Source organism: Muscardinus avellanarius (assembly GCF_963383645.1).
Source record: "Muscardinus avellanarius genome assembly, chromosome: 1".
NCBI lineage: Eukaryota > Metazoa > Chordata > Mammalia > Rodentia > Gliridae > Muscardinus > Muscardinus avellanarius.
Window position 1 is genome coordinate 58,088,074 of NC_137786.1, and position 22,648 is coordinate 58,110,721.

General features: G+C 41.2%; 1 protein-coding gene across 1 annotated transcript in view; it reads left to right on the top strand.

Moving 5' to 3' along the window:
* The window catches only part of SLC30A5 (solute carrier family 30 member 5), a gene marked incomplete at both ends in the record, with an annotated part of 42,306 nt that extends 25,413 nt beyond the window's left edge, over nucleotides 1–16,893 (top strand). The window contains 5 exons of the mRNA XM_080696838.1: nucleotides 2,123–2,252; nucleotides 5,695–5,896; nucleotides 10,798–11,024; nucleotides 14,392–14,520; nucleotides 16,723–16,893. Coding sequence (XP_080552964.1) covers nucleotides 2,123–2,252; nucleotides 5,695–5,896; nucleotides 10,798–11,024; nucleotides 14,392–14,520; nucleotides 16,723–16,893 — 859 coding nt within the window. The remainder of the gene's footprint in view (nucleotides 1–2,122; nucleotides 2,253–5,694; nucleotides 5,897–10,797; nucleotides 11,025–14,391; nucleotides 14,521–16,722) is intronic.
* Between the last annotated feature and the right edge of the window lie 5,755 nt (nucleotides 16,894–22,648).

The following is a 22,648-nucleotide window of genomic DNA, read 5'->3' on the forward strand; positions in this document are numbered from 1 at the left end:
TAGCTCAGAGATAAAATACCCCTGGTTTCAATCCCTGGTTCCACAAAAATAATAGGGCTAGGGCCCTAGCTCAAAGGTAGAATACCCCTGAGTTCACCAGTCACACACACATAAAAAAAAAAAAAAAAAGGAGCCGGGTCTGGTGGTCCACACTTGTAATCCCAGGATTTGGGAGGCTGAGACAGGAGCATCGCAGCTCGTGGACAACTCAGCTACTTATTAAGGCCCTTTGCAACTCAGTAAGACTGTGTTTAAAAATAAAGTATAAAAAGTAGGGCTGGCAGTGTAGCTTGGAAGTAGCATGCCCCTCAGTTCCATCCCCAGTACCGTTCTAGGGGGAAAATTTTTCTTTTTTCTTTTTTATAGATGTGTAAAATTTTAACAGATGTATGTATTTTAAAAAATTTCGAGCCAAGCCAGTCATGGTGGCACATGCTTGTAGTCCCAGTACTTGGGAGACTGAGACAGGAAGATCTAGATTTGCAGCCAGCCTCAGCTACTTAGTGAGGCTCCCCACAACTTAGTGAGGCCCTGTTTCAAAATAAAGAATAAAAAATTGGGCTGTGCTCAGCTACTTAGTGAGGCTCTCAGCAACTTAGTGAGACCCTGTTTCAAAATAAAGTATAAAATATGTCTGGGAGTATAGCTCAGAGTTAGAAAAGCCCCTGGATTGAGAGGGTGATGACTAGAGGTACTGGGTTCCTCCTCCCACCCCCAGGGCATTGTACAAGGTAGACAAGCAGTGTTTCACTGAGCTACATCTTCATCTCCCTTTTTAGTTTTATTTTGAGATAGAGTCTCACTAAATTGTCCACGCTGGCCTCAAACTTGGAATCCTCCAGCCTTAACCTCCTAAATACTTGAGATTTTTTTTTTAAAAAAAGGGGGGGGGGTGCCTATGGGTATAGCTTGGAGGTAGAATTGCCTGGGTTCAATTCCCAGCACTACAAAAAGGAAAAAAAATCCAAGCCAAGGGTGGTGGCGCACGCTTTTAATCCCAGTACTTGGGATGCTGAAACAGAAGAATTACAGGTTTGTGGCCAGCCTCAGCTATTTAATAAAGCCCTTCACAACTTAGACCCTGTCTCAAAATAAATAATTTTTTAAAAATAGGGTTAGGACTAATCAGCAATAACTAGGAGGAAACGGGCAATAGGAAGTGGTCGAGCTATAGAAAGGGCCCTAGAGTGAAGCAATTAAGGTGACCAATCAGAGGGTATGGAATAGGGGAGGATGGAGCCTCTTTAAAATGGCAGGAGGTACATAAACAAATGTATCAAAGTTAATCACCAAACAAGCATGGGATCGAGGGAGGGGGAGGGAATGGGATAGGGGCTGGATGAGGGCTTATTGGATGATGTGTGCTTATATATCCTCTCAAGTCTTATATTCCAATGTGATGTATGATTACAATACACCAATAAAAATAAATTTTAAAAAAATAGGGTTAGGAATGTACCTTGGAGGTAGAATGCCCTGAGTTAAATACCTAAACTGAAAAACAAAACAAAAAAGTCCAAGCTGGGCATGGCAGCTCATGCCTATTGTCTCAGTACTTGGGGGGCTGAAACAGACAAATAACAGGTTCAAGAACAGCCTCGGCAACACAACAAGACTCTCAGCCACCTAATAAGACCCTGTGTCCAAACAAAAAATAAAAATGTCTGAGGGAGTATCTTAGGCGTAGAATGTTCCCTGAGTTAAATCTCTAGTACCACCCAAAACCAACAAAAAAACCTTCCCAGCATTATTATATTTTAAATCTTGGTGGTTTTGTATTATTATTTATTTAGTAGTTTTAAAATCCAGCCAGGCGTGGTGGTGCATGCTTGTAATCCCAGCACTTGGGAAGCTGAGGCAGGAGGATCGCACAAGTTCGAAGCCAGCCTCAGCTACTTAGTGAGGCTCTCAGCAACTTAGTGAGACCGTTTCCAAACAAAATATAAAATAGCTCTGGGAGTATAACCCGAAGGTTAGAAGGACCCTGGTTTCCATCCCAAGTACCACAAGTAAATAAATAAATAAAATCCAGAAATCCAGATTTGTTTCCTCACTTATGGTGATGTTTATATTTTAAAAATACTTGTCATTTTCCTTTTCTAAAAAATATTCTATGTTTTAGGTATGGCCGAATAGAAATTCTCTCTGGATTTATTAATGGACTTTTTCTAATGGTAATAGCTTTTTTTGTGTTTATGGAGTCAGTGGCTAGATTGATTGATCCTCCAGAATTGGACACAAACATGTTAACAGTAAGTCTTTTTCTTTTCTTATTTAAATTTCTACTCCTACTTGCCCAGTTTTTTTCGTGATAGGATTTAAATACTTGTAGTTACTAATCTAGAAAGGTTTTTTTGTTTTTATTTAAATTAAGATAACTTCTTTTCTTGCTACATAGTTCCTCCTTATCTAGCATTTTGCTTTCTGCAGTTTTGGTTACCCAGAGTTCGTTAAGTATGGTCTGACAATATTAAATGAAAATTGTGTCAGGTAATAATTCCAAAGCTAAGACGGCTATAGTGGCCCACAATTGTAATCCCAGTGTTTGGGAAGCTCAGACAGGAAAATCACAGTTCACAGACAGCCTCAGCTACTTAGTGAAGCCCTTTGCAACTCAGTGAGACCCTGTTTCAATAAAAATTAAAAAATAGCTGGGTGTGGTGGCTCACGCTTGTAATCCCCACACTTGGGAGGCTGTCGCACAGTTTCGAGGCCAGTCACGCTGGTTTAGGAGACCCTGTTTTCAAATAAAAATATAAAATAGGTCTGGGAGTGTAGCCTGGATGTAGAAGGGTTTCCAGGAACCCCATTACCACCAAAAAATAATTTGTTTTTAAATAAAAAATAAAGCCAGGTGTGGTGGCGCACACTTGTAATCCCAGCATTTGGGAGGCTGAGACTGGAGGATCGTGGTTTGTGGACAGCCTCGGCTACTTAGTGAGGCACTTCATAACTTAATGAGACCCTGTTTTAAAATAAAGAATAAAAAACAAGGCAGGGAGTATAGCTCGCAGGTTGAATGTCCCTGGGTTTCATCCCCAGACCTGCAAAAAATTAAACAAAATAAAAAATAGGGCTGGGAGTATAGCTTAGAGGTTCCCCTGGGTTCAATCCCCAGTACTAAAAAAAAAAAAAAAAAAAAAAAATCCAAAGCTACCCAGGCATGGTGGCACACACTTCTAATCCTAATATTGTGGAGGCTGAGATGAGAGGATTGCAGGTTTGGTGATAGACTCTCATTAACCTAGAGAGATCTGTTTGAAAATAAAAACAAAATAGGAAGCTGGGCGTGGTGGCGCACGCTTGTAATCCCAGTATTTAGGAGGCTGAGACCAGAGGATCATGGTTCACAGGCAGCCTCAGCTACTTAGTGAGGCTCTCTGCAACTTAGACCCTGTTTCAAAATAAGGAATAAAAAACAGGGCAGGAGGTGTAGCTTGGAGGTCAAATGCCCCCGAGTTCCATCCCCAGACCCGCAAAAAAAAAAAAAAAAAATTAGGGCTGGGGGTATAGCTCAGAAGTAGAATGTACATGGGTTCAATCCCTAGTGCCACAAAAAAAAAAATCCCAAAGCTTTAATAACTTTTATTACATTATGTTGTTATGATTGTTTTATTTTATTATTGGTTATTGTTAACTCTTAGAAATTAAATGTTATTATAGATTTGTATGTGTAAGTAAAAACATACAGCATAGCTGGTCATGGTGGCACAGGCCTATAATCCCAGTACTTGGAAAACAGATTTCAGGTTTGAGACCAGCCCCAGCAACTTAACAAGACCCTATTAAAAATAAAAAGGAGATGGGGTGTGGTGGCACACACTTGTAATCCCAGCATTCGGGAGGCAGAGAACAGAGGATCATGGTTCATGGACAGCCTCAGCTACTTAGCGGGCCCCTGCACAACTCAGTGAGACCCTGATTTAAAAATTAAAAAAAGACTAAAAAATGTGGCTGGGGGTGTAGCTTGGAGGTAGAATGCCCCTAGGTTCCATCCCCAGTACCACAAAAAAAATAAAAATATAATATAAATAAAAAGGAAGCCTGGTGCTCGCTTCGGCAGCACATATACTAAAATTGGAACGATACAGAGAAGATTAGCATGGCCCCTGCGCAAGGATGACACGCAAATTCGTGAAGCGTTCCATATTTTTAAAAATAGGTCTGGGAGTGTAGCCCAGAGGTTCAAGGGCTTCCAGAAACCCCAGTACCACAAAAAAAAAAAAAAAAAAAGGAAGCCTGGTGTAGTGGCACATGGTTATATTCCTAGTACTTGGGAGGCTAAGAAAGGAGGATTGCCAGTTCAAGGCTAGCCTCAGCAATTTAGTGAGGCCCTTCACAACTTAGTGAGATCCCATTTCAAAGTAAAACCTAAAATAGGGCTGGGAGTATAGCTCAGAGGTAGAATGACCCTGTGTTCAATCCCCAGTACCACTAAAAAAAAAAAAAAAAAAAAAAAAAAAAAAAAAAAACTAAGTTAAAAAAGAGGAGTTGGGCATGGTAGTACATGCCTGTAATCCTAGTACTTGAGGGAGCTAACACAGCCTCAGCAAGTAGTCAGACTCTCAGTAACATAGTGAGACCCGTTTCAAAACAAAAAAATAAAGCAGGCATGGTGGCCCATGCTTGTAATCCCAGTATTTGGGAGGCTGAGACAGAAGGATCCTGGTTTACAGCCAGTTCAGCTACATAGTGAGGCCCCCACAACTTAGTGAGACCCTGTTTCAAAATAAAGAATAAAAAATTGGGCTGGAGGTGTAACTCAAAGGTAGAATGCCCCTAGGTTTAATCCCCAGCACCACACACAAAAAAAATAAGAAGGCTGAGGGTATAACTCAGAGATAAAACACGCATGAATTCAATCAGTACTTAAAAGGGGCAGGGAGTGCCAGGCGTGGTGGCGCACGCTTGTAATCCCCGCGCTTGGGAGGCAGAGACAGGAGGATCGCACAGGTTCGAAGCCAGCCACGCTGGCTTAAGAGACCCTGTTTCAAAAATATAAAATAGGTCTGGGAGTATAGCCCGGAGGTAGAAGGGCTTTCAGGAACCCCAGTACCACCAAAAATAAATAAATAAAATAAATAAATAAAAGGGCAGGGTGTATACTGTGGAGGCACAATACCCCTGAATTCAATCCCCAGAACTCTTTACCCCCAAAAACTATTATATATATGATGAGTACTGTCTGCAGTTTAGGCATCTACTTGGAATGTTGAAATATATTTCTCAAGGATAAGAAAAGACTATTCTACATTTATACTGCTGGCGCTTAGAAATTAATTAACCCTTTTCTCTTATATTTTAATATTCAAAATACTAGATTACATTTGGGCATAGTGGAACACGCTTATAATCCCAGAACATGGGAAGCTGAGACAGGAGGATCACAAATTCAGAGCTAGCCTTCACAACTTAGGCCCTCCATAAATTAGTGAGACCCTATTTCCAAACAAGAAATAAAATTGGGTTGGGATATAACTTGGAGGTAGAATGCCTCTGGGTTCAATCCACAGGACCAAAAATAAAATTTATATTTAATATTTTGGACTTACATATGGAATTTAGCAAAGTTTTACTATGAATATTTTTAAGACTGTAAACAGAAAACCATATATGGTCATATAACAATGTTTAAAGAACAACTTTATTTTAAAAATTACAAATTTAAAGGCTTTCTTTTCTCCCTTTTACTAGCCAGTCTCAGTTGGAGGGCTGATAGTAAACCTTATTGGTATCTGTGCCTTTAGCCATGCCCATAGCCATAGTCATGGGGCTTCTCAAGGAAGCTGTCACTCATCTGATCATGGCCATTCACACCATATGCATGGACACAGTGACCACGGGCACGGTCACAGCCACGGATCCACAGGTGGAGGCATGAATGCTAACATGAGAGGTGAGTCCTTGAGAAATACTGTCCTACCTTTCAACCATGTTCTGATTTGATACTCCATGCTAATTTTTAATAAATATTCGCCCTGTAATACTTATTTTTCCTTCTTTTTATAGTGCTGAGAATTGAACCCAAGGGCATTTTACCTCTCAGCTACACTCCAAGCCCTATATTTTGAAATAGGGTCTCATAGCCGGGCATGGTGACACACGCCTATGCCTGTAAACCTAGTATTTGGGAGGCTAAGACAGGAAGATTACAGGTTTGAGGACAGCATCAGCAATTTAGTGATGCTGTCAGCAACCTAGTGAGACCTTGTTTCCAAATAAATAAAATTGGTCTGGGTGTGCAGCTTGGAGGTAGAATGCCTCTGGGTTCAATTCTTAGTACCCCCCCCAAAAAAAAAAGAAAGTCTCAAGTTTCAGAGGGCCTCACTAAGTTGCTGAGACTGTCCACTAACCTGCTATCCACCCTCTACCTTAGCAATCCCTGAAGTACTGGGATTATAGACATGCACCACCATGTCAGCTCAGTTTTCTTTTTTATAATGTGTTTTAATTGGTGTATTATAGTCTCACATCACAATGTAAATCATGTTGACAGTGACATACATGCACACAGCATGGTGCCCCACACCCCACCTTCCCAATGCAAAGTACTAAGATTGATATTGGTATATTCACATGTGCACACATAGTCAATGGTAGTAATTCCATTAATGATCTTCACTCTTCCCCCCTCTCCTTCCCTCAGACCACCTCCACTGAGGTTTCCTTCTTTATCTAGAGTCCCTCTGGTATTCCAATTACTGCTTGGCTTGTGTGTATTAGAAAAAACAATGACCCTTCGCTTTCTGTGACTGGCTCATGTCATTCAACATAATGTTCTCCAGATCATTCCATTTTCTTGGAAATGACATAATTTTGTTCTTCTTTATTGCTAAATAGAATTCCATTGTGTGTTTTTCCCATAATTTTATAATCCATTCATCCGTTGATGGATACGCAAGTTGGTTCCATAAGTTGGCTTTAGTGAACTGTGCTGCTATGAATATGGATATGCATATATTACTGTAGTTCTCTGATTACAGCCCTTTTGGAAAGATGCCTAGGAGTAGTATAGCCAGATCATATGGTGGATCCATTCCCAGTTTGCTGAGGAATCTCCACACTGATCTCTATAGCAGTTGAACTGGTTTACAGTCCAGCCAACAGTGTAGGAGAGTTCCAGTTTTCCCACATTCTAGCCAACATTTATTGTTACTTCTTGATGGCTGCCATTCTGATTGGAGTTAGATGGAATCTTGGTGTAGTTTTGATTTGCATCTCCCTGATCGCTAATGATGTTGAATACTTTTTCATTAATCTATTGCCCATTTGTATCTCTTCATTTGTGACCTGTCTGTTCAATTCAGTTGCCCATTACTTGATTGGGTTATTTGGGTTTTTTAGTGTAAAGTCTTTTTGTTTTGGGGTTGTTTTTTTTTGTGTGTGTGTGTGTGTGTGTGTGTGTGTGTGTGTGTGTGTGGTACTAGGGGTGGAACCCAGAGGCTTTCTACTTCTGGGCTATACTCCCAGGCCCATTTTATATTTTATTTGGAAACAGGGTCTCACTAAATTGCAGAGAGCCTCACTAAGTAGCTGAGGCTGGCTTCGAACCTGCGCTATCCTCCTGTCTCAGCCTCCCAAGCGTGGGGATTACAAGCGTGCGCCACCACGCCTAGCTCTAGTGTAAAGTCTTTTAAGGTGGTTTTTTGTTTGTTGTGGTTTTTTGCAGTACCCAGGACTGAACCCAGGGGAATTCTATCTACCTCTGAGCTACACCACTAGCCCTATTCTTTATTCTTTGTTTTTGTTTTTTTTGCAGGTCTGGGGATGGAACCCAAGGGCATTCTACCTCCGAGCTACACCCCCTGCCCTATGTTTTATTCTTTATTTTGAAACCAGGTTTCACTGAGTTGCAGAGGGCCTAAGTAGCTGAGGCTGTCCACGAGCCATGATCCTCCGGTCTCAGCCTCCCAAATGCGTATTCTTTGTTTAAAAACAGGGTCTCACTAAGTTGCAAAGGGCCTCACTAAGTAGCTGGGGCTAGCCATGAAGCCGTGATCCTCCTGTCTCAGCCTCCCAAATACCAGAATTACAAGCTTGCACTACCACGACCATCTAAATTCAGTTATATTTTTAACCGGACATGGTGGCGCATGCTTGTAATCCCCACACTTGGGAGTCTGAGACAGGAGGATCGCACAGGTTCAAAGCCAGCCTCAGCTACTTAGTTAGTGAGGCTCTCAGCAACTTAGTGAGATCCTATTTCCAAATATAATATAAAATAGGTCTGGGAGTATAACCTGGTGGTAGAAAGTCTCTGGGTTCCACCCCAAGGGCCACCAAAAAAAAAAAAAAAAAAAAAAAGGCTGGGGGTGTAGTTTGGAGGTAGAATCCCTGGCACTGCAAAAAAAAGGGGTGGGGGAAGCAATCTAAGAGCCAGGCATGGTGGTATACTTGGGAGTACACCACCTGTGATCCTCCTATCACAGGTTCACAGTCACCCTCAAGAATTTAGCATGGCCTTCTATACAACCTAGTGAGACCCTGTTTCAAACTTTAAAAAAAAAGAGCCAGGCGTGGTGGCGCATGCTTGTAATCCCAGCATTCAGGAGGCTGAGACCAAAGGATTGTGGTTCGCAGACAGCCTCAGCTACTTAGGCCCTCTGCAACTTAGTGAGACCCTGTTTCAAAATAAAAAATAGGGCAGGGGCGTAGCTTGGAGGTTGAATGCCCCTGGGTTTATCCCCAGACCCGCAAAAATAAAATAAAATAGGCCGGGCATGGTGGCGCACGCTTGTAATTCCAGCATTTGGGAGGCTGAGACCTGGAGGATCACGGTTCGTGGACAGCCTAAGCTACTTAGGCCCTCTGCAACTCAGTGAGACCCAGTTTCAAAATAAAGAATAAAAAATAGGGCAGGGGATGTAGCTCGGAGGTCGAATGCCCCTGGGTTCCATCCCCAAACCCGCAAAAATAAGTAAGTAAGTAAGTAAGTAAGTAAATAAATAAATAAATAAATAAATAAATAAATAAATAAATAAATAAAATAAAAATCCAGGCGTGGTGGCACACTTTTGTAATTTCAGTACTTGGGAGACTGAGACAGGAGGATTGCACAGATTCAAAGCCAGCCTCAGCTACTTAGTTTAGTGAGACCCTGTTTCCAAATAAAATATAAAATGGGTCTTGGAGTGTAGCCCAGAGGTAGAAGATCTCTGGATTCCATGGCCATTACCACAAAAATGGAATAAAATAATAATTGCAGCATTTGGGAGGCTAAGACAGGAGGATCGCAGTTTGCGGACAGACCCAGCTACTTAATGAGGCCCTTTGCAACTCAGTGAGATCCTGTTTCAAAAAAAAAAAGGCTGTATAATGGTTCAAGGACAGCCTCCGCTACTATTTAGTGAAGCCCTTTGCAACTCAGTGAGACCCTGTTTCAAAATAAAGAATAAAAGCTGGGCATGATGGTTCACACTTAAAATCCCAGCATTCGGGAGGCTGTGACCTCAGGATCACAGTTCATAGACAGCCTCAACTACTTACGTGAGGCCCTTTGCAATTCAGTGAGATCCTATTTCAAAATAAAGAATAAAAGGGCAAAGGGTGTAGCTTGTAGGTCAAATGCCCCTGGATTCCAGACTCACTAAAATAAAATAAAAATAAAAAATAAGGCTGGGGGTATATCTCGGAGGTAGAATGGCCCTGGTTTCAATCCCCAGTACCACACACACACAAAATTATTTTAGCCAGGTGTAGTGGCACACACTTGTAATCCCAGCATTTAGGAGGCTTGCGGTTCAAGGACAGCCTCAGCTACTACTTAGTGAGGCCTTTTGCAGCTCAGTGAGACCTTATTTCAAAATAAAGAAAATATAGGGCTGGAGGTGTAGCTCACAGATAGAATGTCCCTGGGTTCTATCCCCAGTACTGCAAAAAAAAATTTTTTTTAATGGAGGATATATTTTTCTCTTACTTTGTTGAACTGAATATAATAATTGCTTAATAAAAGTAATTTGGCAGAGCCGGGCATGGTGGTGCATTCTTGTAATCCCAGCATTTGGGAGGCTGAGACAAGAGGATTGTGGTTTGCAGCCACTCTCAGCTACTCAGTGAGGCCTTTTGCAACTCAGTGAGACCCTGTTTCAAAATAAAGAAGAAAAAATAGGGGTGGGGGTGTAACTTGAAGGTAGAATGCCCTGGGTTCCATCCCCAGTGTCACACACATAAAAAAGCAATTTGGCCAGATGCCATGGCACATACATGTAATCCCAGTACTTGAGAGATTGAGACTAGAGGATTGCAGGTTCAAGATTCGCCTCAGCCACTTAGGCCGACTCTCAGCAACCTAGTGCGATCCAAAAAAATAAAAAAGGCTGGGAGTAGCCAGGAATGGTGGCGCACACTTGTGATCCCAGCATTGGGGAAGCTAAGACCAGAGGATCATGGTTCGTGGACAGCCTCAGCTACTTATTGAGACTCTGTTTCAAAATAAAGAATAAAAATTAGGGTAGGGGGTGTAGCTTGAAGGTCAAATGCCCCTGGGTTCCAGCCCCAGACCCACAAAAAAAAAGTCTGGGAGTATAGCTCAAGTAAAATGCCTCTGGTTTCAGTCCCCAGTACCACACAAAAAAGAAAAGTTTCCCAAAGCACACTATCTCAGAACTTACACTGTTGCCCACATCTTTACCTTTGTACTTTAAATTCCTTGAGGATAGTAACCATGTTTTAGTCATTTTGAAGTTCCACTAACAAAGTGCACAGTGCCTAGTAGGTACCCAGCAATATTAGTAGAATAAATAAAAGAACTAAATTAGATGCACTTTAATTTTTAATGTTCTTACATTTTTCTTGTAGGTGTATTTCTCCATGTTTTGGCAGACACACTTGGCAGTATCGGTGTGATTGTTTCCACAATTCTTATAGAACAGTTTGGGTGGTTCATTGCTGATCCCCTCTGTTCTCTTTTTATTGCTGTATTAATATTTCTCAGTGTTGTCCCACTGATTAAAGATGCCTGTCAAGTTCTACTTCTGAGATTGCCACCAGAATATGAAAAAGAACTACATATTGCTTTAGAAAAGGTACTGTGTATAATTTCTTCACTGTTATTTTCCTATAAATATAACATTTGAAAATGTATCACTTGGTACTTGGGAGGCTGAGACAGGAGGATTGCAGGTTGACACCTGCCTCAGTAACTTTGTGAGACTCTTTAGCAACCTAGCAAGACTTTGTTTCAAAACAAAATATTTAAAAAGGGATGAGGTGTAGTTCAAAGGTAGATTGCCTCTGGGTTCAATCCCCAGTACCAAAAAAAAAACTTAATACTTCCTAGTGGCACATACTTGGAATTCCAAGACAAGAATATTACAGGTTCAGAGTCAGCCTCAGTAATTTAGCAAAGCCTTCAGCAAATCGGTGAGACCCTGTTTCAGAATTAAAAAAAAAAAAAAAAATAGAGCTAGGTATGGTGGCACATGCCTGTAATTCAAATACTTGGGAGGCTGAGACAAGGATCAAAGGTTTGAGACCTGCCTCAATAACTTAGCCAGATTCTCTCACAGAAACATAGCAACATGCTGTTTCAAAAGAACAAAAAAAGGCCAGATAATAACAATTTTCAGGTTTGAAGGCTGTACAATCTCTGTCACAATCACTCAGCTCTGCCATTGGATAATAAAAGTAATCATAGACAGTATAAATAAATGCATATAACTGTGTTCCAGTAAAACTGTATTCACAAAAAATTAAAAAGGGCTGGGGGTATAGCTCAGAACTAGAATGCCCCTGGGTCTGATCAAAAAAATCACAGAGCCAGGCATGGTGGTGCACGGTTGTAATCCCCATGCTTGGGAGGCTGAGACAGGAGGATTGTGCAGGTTCGAAGCCAGCCTCAGCTACTTAGTAAGGCTCTCAGCACCTTAGTGAGACCATGTTTCCAAATAAAATATAAAATAGGTCTGGGAGTGACAGGTCCAGCCTGTTAGCCGTGGGGCTTAGCAGGAGTGCCAACGGCCTGAACAGAAGCACACGAGCTGGGAGTCAAGTCAAGCAGAATCTCATTTATTTATCTCAGGCAACCCAATTTAAAGTAGAAAACCGCAAGGGGGATTTCCAACAGGAAACTATTCTAACCTATCAAGGTAAAGGTCACTCTTGCATGTGCAAAGCACATAACTTACAGCCAGTCATTATCCAATGCATGAGGGGTTCACGAGCACGGAAGCATTATTTGAGCCATTAAGGCTCAACATTACCAAATTGGGATAGTGGGGACAAGGAGAGTAATTATGCCCTCCGTATCCGCTCGGCGCTACATGTTGCAGATTCATCGGAAGTTCTGTCAGGCGGCTGTGTAGACCCCAACGTGCTCGGCGCTACATGTAGCTGATTCGTCGGAAGTTCTGTCAGGCGGTTGTGCAGACATCAACGCGCTTGGCGCTACATGTAGCTGATTTATCAGAAGTTTTGTCAGGCGGTTGAGCAGACCCCAACATGAGAGTGTAGCCCGGAGGTAGGAAGCCTCTATGTTCCACCCCCAGGACCACACACACATTAAAAAAAAAAAAAATCACAGCGCCGGGCGTGGTGGCGCACACTTGTAATCCCCGCGCTTGGTAGGCAGAGACAGGAGGATCGCGCAGGTTCGAAGCCAGCCATGCGCTGGCTTAGGAGACCCAGTTTCCAAATAAAAATGTAAAAATAGGTCTGGGAATGTAGCCCGGAGGTTGAAGGGCTTCCAGGAACCCCAGTACCAACCCAAAAAAAAATCACAGAAAATAAATTTTTAAAATACAATAGAGTTGAGAGTATAGCTCAGAGGTAGAACACCCTGAGTTCTATCCCCAGTGCCCCCCCCCAAAAAAAGCTAATATTTCCTCTAGAAACAAACCCAGGAATTTGTGAAATTTGATACACGACAAAGGTACCATTTCAGATCTTTGGGGGAAGTTGATCATCCATCTTTGGGTTGATTATATTTACATTATGTGGAAAAGAAACGCTAAGTTGGGCATGGTGGTGCATGCTTTTAATCCCAGCATTTGGGAGGCTGAGACAGGAAGATCGTGGTTCGCAGACAGCCTCAGCTAATTAGTAAGGCCCTTTGCAACTTGATGAGACCGAGTTTCAAAATAAAGAATAAAAATAGGGCTGAGGGTGTAGCTCTGAGGTAGAATGCCCCTGGTTTCCATCCGTAGTACTGCACAAAAAAAAAGGAAAAAAAGAAAGAAAAGTTGTATCTTTTTTGTATTTTTTTATACTTTTTTTTTCCGATTGTTTTTTATGGGGCCAAGGATCGAACCCAGAGCTTTGCACGTGCTAGGCAAGCGCTCTGCCACTGAGCCAAATCCCCAACCCCGAAAAAGTTGTATCTTTTTACCATCCCATATAAAAATATACTTCTAAGCCAGGGATGGTGGTATATGCCTGTAATCTCAATACTTGGGAGGCTCAAACAGGAGCAATCACAGATCCACAGCCAACCTCAGCAACTGCATGAGGCTATCAGCAAATTGGTGAAGCCCTGTTTTCAAGTAAAAAATATCAGCTGGGGATGTAGCTTGGTATTAGAATGCTCTTGGGTTCAATCTCTAGCATCACAAAATGTGTGTGTGTGTGTGTGTGTGTGTGTGTGTGTGTGTGTGTGTGTCAAGTTAAATATGTAAGTGACATTATAGAATTAGTAAAATAAAATAGAAATATGTATATGTGTTATTTTTCATGTGCCTAAATATGTAAGTGACAAATTATAGAATTAGTAAAATAAAGCAAACATTTATGTATATATGTGTTATTTTTCATGTGCCAGGGATCATATATGTATTTTTCACGTGCCTGTGCACACTAGTTAAGCCCTCTAATGCTGAGGTACATTCCTAGCATAAGAATTATATTTTTATCTTCAAAGAGGTAGGAAAAACATTTTAATAAGTTCATAAATAAGTGTAATCCCAGCACTTGGGAAGCTGAGACAGGAGGGTTTCACAGGTTCAAAGCCAGCCTCAGCTACTTAGTGAGGCTCTCAGCAACTTAATGAGACACTGTTTCCAAATACAGTACAAAATAGGTCTGGGAATATAGCCTGGAGGTAGAAAAGCCCCTGGGTTCCACCCCCAGTACCTAAATAAATAAATAAACAAACAAACAAATTCAGAGTGAAACCAGGAGCCAAAAAAGGGGAGGAGAAACTATGTCTACACATTTAACCAGTTGAAAATTGGCAAATGGGGTGTGGTGGCACATGCTTGTAATCCCAGTACTTGAACGATTAAGACAGTAGGATCACAGGCTTTTGCTTTGCCCTCGTTCTTTTTTAAATCAGCCTAACTAATAATGGTTCCTAGACCAAGGAATCTGTGCATTTACTTTCTAGCAGTAAGCATCATAATTGTGCTAAGCAAATTAATCTATAAGACCATTTATATCGCCTCTTCTTTGACTTGACAGATACAGAAAATTGAAGGATTAATATCATACCGGGATCCTCATTTTTGGCGTCATTCTGCCAATATTGTAGCAGGAACAATTCATATACAGGTGACATCTGATGTACTGGAACAAAGAATAGTACAGCAGGTAATAGTCTTTTGTTTTTGTAATTTCAGTTGAGATAATTCATATGTAAAATTGAATGTGTCATTATATAGCTTTATAATCATTTACTTTTCAAAAATATCAATATAAGCTGGGCATAGTGGTGTGCACTTAAAATCCCAGTATTTGAGAGGCCAAGACAGGATTGCAGTTCATGGATAGCCTCAGCTACTTATTGAAGTCCTTTGCAACTCAGTGAGACCCTGTTTTAAAAAAAAAAAAAGAAGCCAGGCGTGGTGGTGCATGCTTGTAATCTCTGCTTAGGAGGCAGAGACAGGAGGATCACACATGTTCGAAGCCAGCCTTGCTGGTTTAAGAGACCCTGTTTCCAAATAAAAATATAAAAACTAGGTCTGGGAGTGTAGCCCGGAGGTAGAAGGGTTTCCAGGAACCCCAGTACCACCAAAAAAAAAGAAGAAGAAGAAGAAGAAAAAAATAGGGCTGAGGGTGTGGCTCGGAAGTAGAATGCCCCTGGGTTCCATCCCCAGTACCGGAAAAGGAAAGAAGGGGTGGGGGGGGCTCGGAGGTAAAATACCCCTGGGTTCCATCCTCAGTACTGCAAAAAAAAAAATCAATATAGAGCTAAGTGTGTGATGGCACACACCTATAATCCCAGTACTTGGGAGGCTGACACAGGAGGATCACAAGTTCCAGGCCAGCCTCAGCAATTATCTTCTGCAACTTAGTGAGACCTTGTTTCAAAATAAAGAAATAAAGGTGGGCTCAGTGACACAGGTTTGTAATCCCAGTACTTGGGAAGCTGAGACAAGAGGAACAGAGGTTCTCCTCTAGTCTCAGCAACCTCGTGAGGCCTTCTGCAACTTAGGCCCTGTTTCAAAATAAGACATCAAAATAGGTCTGGGGAGGCCAAGAGTGGTGGTGCATGCTTGTAATCCCAGCATTTGGGAGGCAGAGACCAGAGGATCATGGTTCATGGACAGCCTCAGCTAGTTAGTGAGGCCCTTCGCAACTTAGTAAGATCCTGTTTCAAAATAAAGAATTATATATATATATATATATATATATATATATATATATATATATATATATGGCAGGGGGTGTAGCTCAGAGGTAGAGTGCCCCTGGGTTCAGCCGGGCGTGGTGGTGCACACTTGTAATCCCAGCACTTGGGAGGCTGAGACAGGAGGATCGCACAGTACCACAAAAAAAAAAAAAAAAAAAAAATACCCCTGAGTTCAATCCTCAGTACCACAAAAAAAGAGAAATAAAATAGGACTGGGGGTGTACTCAGAGGTAGAATGCCCCGGGTTCTAGCCCCAGTACCATAAAAGAAAAGAAAAATATGACAATCTTGACAAGGCATAGTGTAAACCCAGCTACTTGGGAGGCTTAAGCAGGAAGATTACTTTTTTTTTTTTTTTTTTTTTTTTTTGCGGTACTGGGGGTGGAACCCAGTAGCATTCTACCTCTGACCTACACCCACAGCCCTATTTTTTATTCCTTATTTTAAAACAGGGTCTCACTAAGTTGCAAAGGGCAGCACTAAGGAGCTGCAGTTGGTTGCAAACCTTCAATCCTCCTGTCTCAACCTCCCAAACATTGGGATTATACAGGTGTGCCACCATACCTGGTTTCTGGTCAGTATTCAGTGACCTCCTACAGATCTATCTACCTTTTTTGTAGGTGTATGTGGTACTGGGATTCAGGGACCATCTACCTATGGACTGCACTCCCAAACCTACTTTTTTTATATATTTTATTTGGAAACAGGGTCTCAGTAAGTTGCTGAGAACCTCACTAAGTAGCTGAGGCTGGCTTCGAGCCTGCATGATCCTCCTTCCTCAGCCTCCCGAGTACTGGGATTACAAGCATGTGCCGCCATGTCCAGCTATTCTATCTACCATTTTGACTACTTAAGACACCTATAAGTCAGGCATGGTGGGAGGCTGAGACAAAAGAATTGCAGGTTCCTGGCCAGCCTCAGCAACTTAGTGAGACCCTGTTTCAAAATAAAAGAATACAGTAGGGCTGGGGATGTAGCTCAGAGGTAGAATGCCTCTGGATTTAATCCCCACTACCGCAAAAAAGAAAAAAAGATTAAGAGCAAGAGTATATGTAGCTCAAAGGTAGAACACTCTTAAGTTCAAAATAAATGAATACACGATTGCATGAATTAATACCAGATACTTCAAAGGCTTTTAAATGTCTGGATTTTTATAACAGGTTACAGGAATACTCAAAGATGCTGGAGCAAACAATTTAACAATTCAAGTAGAAAAAGAGGCATACTTTCAACATATGTCTGGCCTAAGTACTGGATTTCATGATGTTCTGGCTATGACAAAACAAATGGAGTCTATGAAGTACTGCAAAGATGGTACTTACATCATGTGAGCAAACTCAGGAATCACCTTTGGGGTGTGAACAATGAAGATTAATGACTCGGTATTTACAATACTACCAGAAGAACAAAAATTCCACATAATTGTACAAAAAGTTTTAACGTTCCCTACTGTTGGATCAAGGAATATTTCTTAAAGAAAATTTAAGTATGGAATGAAGCATAATTATTACAGAAAAATAATTACCATGTTTGAATTATGTGTATGAACATGATGCAGCACATCATCTTCAAAATGGACACACAATGATGGATTCTAGTGAAGACCAAAATTACTCATGTGTGTTACTTTCTGTCAGAAAGCATCTTTATTGTAAATATGTATTTACATGTTTATTACAAAGACCCAAATGAAAAATTTTTAGTCAATTTTTTTGCATAGCCTAAGCATAAAATAGGAATAAAAGTTCTATATTTATGGATTTTCTGTATATAAAACTGGTTTCTAATTATAACTTAAGTCCATCAAGCAAAATCTGTATTGCCACTTTAAATGTAAATTAAATTATTTAGAACAAACTTAAACCACTGATTTGAGATAAGCAGTGAGAATAGAAAAATACATTACAGTTTTTGATGTATTGCAAAACCAACCACTTTGTAAAATAAATTTTTTTACTTTGGGTAATATTTGCAAATGAATAATTAATTTATTAGGGTAAAGAACTTACACTAAGTTGTGTCCATGTTATGCATTTATTTGTCATCTTCCTTCAAGGCAGGATATTCTGTTTCTTAGCATGTATCTGGTACTCCAGGGTATACTGTATCCAAGCAATCCTAGGCTTTTCACCATTTCATTTGCCTCCATCTGTTGTGGGGGCAGACAATTATGAGAATCATGAGTAATTGCCAACTTAGTTGAATTCTCTATGGATATAACTTTTTTGTAATTTCTGGAAAATGCAGATATATAAGAATAAAGAATAGTTATGTCAAGGTTTAATAAGTAAAAGTTTTCCATAAACATTTGGGCACCATGAAATCAAAATTCCTTATATAATTACTTTCTTTAGTAATACCTAATTTATATTTTCACTTTCAATGTTAACTGGATATATAATCTGAAAAGACTTTATAATAAATAGATACATAATATATTTATGAACACCAAAGAATGTCCAAAAAACTTAATATCTATTTATAAGCATCTGAATAGTTTCATTCTTATACTAAGAATTTTGATAAGTAGGATGAATTTAGTGTCAATACTATTTTCTTATCTATACCATAATGGCAAACATGTACTGTAAATCATATTTTGTCTTATACCAATTTTAATACGTAAGGAGTTTTAGAAATTTGTCATGAGTTATTTTTATACTTTGTGTTCTCTTTGCACATTTTTTGGTCCAGAATCTTTAGTGTATATTAAAATTTTGAGTGGTGGGAAAGAGTTGCATATTGATGTTTTAATGTAATTTTTTGTACAATAAAAATTTTTTAGGCAGATAGTAAGGTACAGTAAATATTATACTAGTGTTAAAATTATCATTTCCTTTAGAAGACATATAAATGAAAAGAAAATCCATGTGATTGAGAGCTACTCAGAGAGAGGGCAAGGGTAAAATTTGTATTATAAAAGATGTAAAGTGCCCAGCATGGTGGTTCACACTTGTAATCCCAGCACTTGGGAGGCTGAGACAGGAGGATCACACAGGTTTGAAGCCAGCCTCAACAACTTAGTGAGACCCTGTTTCCAAATAAAGTATAAAATAGGTATGGGAGTATAGCCCGGAGGTAGAAAAGCCTCTGGGTTCCACCCCCAGCACCACAAAAAAATAAAATATGTAAAATGACTGGATAAAATATTAAAAAATAAATAAAATATGTAAAGTGCCAGCAACAATAGCTGGCAGTGGCCAAATAGGACAGGTATTCCTCTGAGAAACCCTGGACATCAGATTTTAGTTTAATATCTGATTGGGACAATATATAGAGACATTTATAGCCATGACTTCCTAACTAAAATATAAGAAAGAAGAGACGGATCAAGATAGTAGCACGGCCAGTATTCAGGAGAGTTAGATAAAACCAATCCAACCCTCCTTGAACTGTTGGAGAAATCTCCCCCAAGAAAAGACTGCTCCTGCCCCACACGCTCAGGAATTGCAGACAACATACTATGTAAAAAAAATGTTCAGGAGAGGGCCAAGATGGCGGCGGCAACAACAGCCAGTATCAGGGAGAGGCAGGTAGATTCATTCTAATCCACCTGGAACTTTTGAGGAAATCTCCCCAAAAGTAGACTGCACCTGCCCCACATGCTCAGGAACTCTGGACAACATACTATGTAAGAAAAATATTTGGGGTGCATCAGATGGAGCCGCACATAGTCTGGTCAGCCAGCACCGCGCATCCCAGGAGCCAGGGGCGCTCCTGCTGCCTCCACACTCCTCTGCAGCGCTGGGGCTGGGTGAGCTCAGAACAGCAGAACCTGCTCTCCGGGGTGAAGCTGTGGGCCCCCACTCTTGGTGGGAAGATAAAACATTGCTATTAAGTACTTGGGCTCCCAACTCCTGCAAAAGACACGTACTATTTTCTTTTATTAAAAAATATTGAAGAGAAGCTGGGCATGGTGGCGCACGCTTGTAATTCCCGCGCTTGGGAGGCTGAGACAGGAGGATAGCCCAGGTTCGAAGCCAGCCTCAGCTGGTTTAAGAGACCCTGTTTCCAAATAAAATATAAAATAGGTCTGGGAGTGTAGCCCAGAGGTAGAAGGCCCCCTGGGTTCCATTCCCAGTACCACCAAAATAAAATTTAAAAAAGGAAAAAAATATTGATGAGGGAGGAAGATGACAGTGGCTGCAGTTGCAGCTGCAGCAGTGACCACAGCCACAGTGGTGATGGTTAGCAGTAGCTAAATAGGCATGCATCCCCTGAGAAACTCTGGACAACAGATTTTGATTTAATAGCTGATTGGGACAACACACAAAAACATTTTCATTCATGACTTCCCATCTGGAATATAGGAGAGTGAGTGGGAAATGGCAGAATTTGAGGCAAGACTGCAGCGTAGCGCCTGCCACTGCAAGAAAAGTGATTTTTGGAGGGATATTCCAGAAGAGATCAGAAAGCAGACTGCTCCTGCCACCCATGTACAGGAATACTTAACAACATACTCTAGGAAAGACCAAGAAGGCAGTGGCAGCGGCAGCCAGTATTCAGGAGAGGCAGACTGATCCAACCAAATCCACCTTGAATTTTTTAAGAAATCTCTCCAAAAGTAGACTGTTCCTGCCCCACATGCTCAGGAACTGAATGCTGGGTCTGAACAACATACTATGTAAGAAAAGTTTTGTGGAGACTGAACATGATGGCAGCAGTGGCGGCGGCCAGTATTCCGGAGAGGCAGACAGATCCAATCCAATCCACCTTGAAATTTTGAAAAGATCTCCCCAAAAGTAGACTGCTCTTGCCACACATGTGCAGGAATTCTGGACAACATAATATGTAAGAAAAATGTCCAGGGCAAGTCAGAGGGAGCCCCGCCCATATTGCTAGGCCGATTTGCTGCACTGGGTGTCCTGGGAGACCTCAGCTCGTGGCCACGGTGCTCCTCTGCACTGCACTGGGGGTGAGAGTGTGCTTGGAGCAGCAGATCCCGCTCTCCATGGTGAGGCTGTGAGCCTCCACTTTCACTGGGGAGATAATCCATTGCTGCTGGGAAATTGGGTTCTCAGCTTCTGCAAATGACATGTGCTATTTTCTCCTACGTGTGTGTGTGTGTGTGTGTGTGTGTGTGTGTGTGTGTGTGTGTGTTGGGAAAAATGGGAACCTCTGTAAATAAACACCATGCCCACAGTGACAGGAACCAGAGCCTGCCGCTGGGCAAGGCTGGGTTTGAAGCCAGGAGGCCGGGTCCAGAGCCTGCCCCATGGCAAGGCCGGGTCTGGAGCCAGCGAAGCCAGTCCCAGAGCCTGCCCCGTGGCAAGGCCGGGTCTGGAGCCAGTGAGGCCGGCCCAGAGTCTTGCACGGCAGGCCTGGAACTGGGGTCTGCTTCACAGCAAAGAGCCAGCAGGTTTCTTCAAATGTGTGGCTAGGAAGCAATAGAAGCTGCCGCTTCCTTACCTATCCTCAGCAGATTTCCAGACCAAAGTGACCTTTATTTAAAAAAAAAAAAAAATTGGTTGTGAGTGGATCATCCTGTCAAAGTTACTCACCTTCTGGCTTTCAGGTTTTCAGTAAGTGGGAATAAGTGTGGAGAAATAGAAGCTCTAATACATTGTTGGTGGGATTGCAAGTTGGTGCAACCACTTTGGAGGAGAGTATAGAAGATCCTCAGAAGAAGGAAAACGAACTTACCATATGATCCAGCAATACCACCTGTGGGTATCTACCAAAAAGAATGAAAACCAAAATACCAAACTAATGCATGAACAACCATGTTCATAGCTGCACAGTTCATCATTGCCAAACTGTGGAACCGGCCAAGATGGCCTTCAATGGATGAGTGGATTTCAAAACTATGGGATATGTACACAATGGAATTTTGCCCTGCCATAGGTGAGAACAAAATTATGGCATTTATAGTGAATGTCATAAAAAATAAGAAATCAGATGCTTTTCTCAATGTGCAACAGAGAAATGGGTAACAGGAGAAACTCTAGATGAAGAAGGTACCCTATAGAGGAGCAATTAAGGTGACATATCTGAGGAGATAAAAGGGAGGATAAGGGAAACTCTTTAAAGCACATGATGTACTTAAACATATTATCAAAGTCAATCAGGAAGCCAAGCATGGAAAGGAGGATTGGGGAGGGAAGGGGTTAGAGACTGGGTAGGGGCTGATTGGGTGATGTGTGCATGTATATCTCCACAAGCCTTTTATCCCATTGAGATGTATGACTACAATGCACCAATAAAAATTTATTAAATAAATAAATAAATAAAATATATAAAGTGTAGTGATACAGGAAGAAGTTAGGGAGGCTCCAGTATTGAAAAGCACTGGGTTACTGGTTCTGGCTCATGGGAAACATGTATGACTAGGCAAAACTTTTTAAGCAGATAGTAAAGTACAATAAATATTATACCAGTGTTAAAATTGTCATTTCCTTTAGAAGACATATAAATGACAAGAAAATCCATGTGATTGACAGCTACCCAGGTAGAAGAGAGGGCTATCTTCTAGTTATCTTTTTTACCCTCTCATTCATAGAGTCAATAAAATCTGTTCAACTATTGTGAAATAGTTCATAAGTTTTGGAAATTAAAGGAATAACATGTGCAAATGAACTGAAACTTTAAAAGGGCTAAATAAACTTGAGGAATCCTTATTTTAAGCTTGGCTTCAAAAGTAGCTCCCAAGCCAGCAGTTAGAATGCCCCTGCGTTCCATCTCCAGTACCACAAAAGAATAAAATAAAAAGACTAAAAAATAGGGCTGGGGATATAGCTCGGAGGTACAATTACCCTGGGTTTAATACCCAGTACTAGGGGGAAAAAAATTCCTTGGATTCAATCCACAGCACCTAAAAATGAAAAGGGCTAGGGATTTGGAAGGTTGAGACAAGAAGATCACAGGCTCGTGGCCAGCCTCAGCGACTTAGGAAGGCTCTCAGCAACTTAGACCCTGTTTCAAAATAAAATAGGAAGCCGGGCATGGTGGCATATACTTGTAATCCCGCACTTGGGAGGCTGAGACAGGAGGATCACACAGGTTCGAAGTCAGCCTCAGCTACTCAGGCTCTCAGCAACTTAGTGAGACCCTGTTTCCAAATAAAATATAAAATAGGTCTGGGAGTAT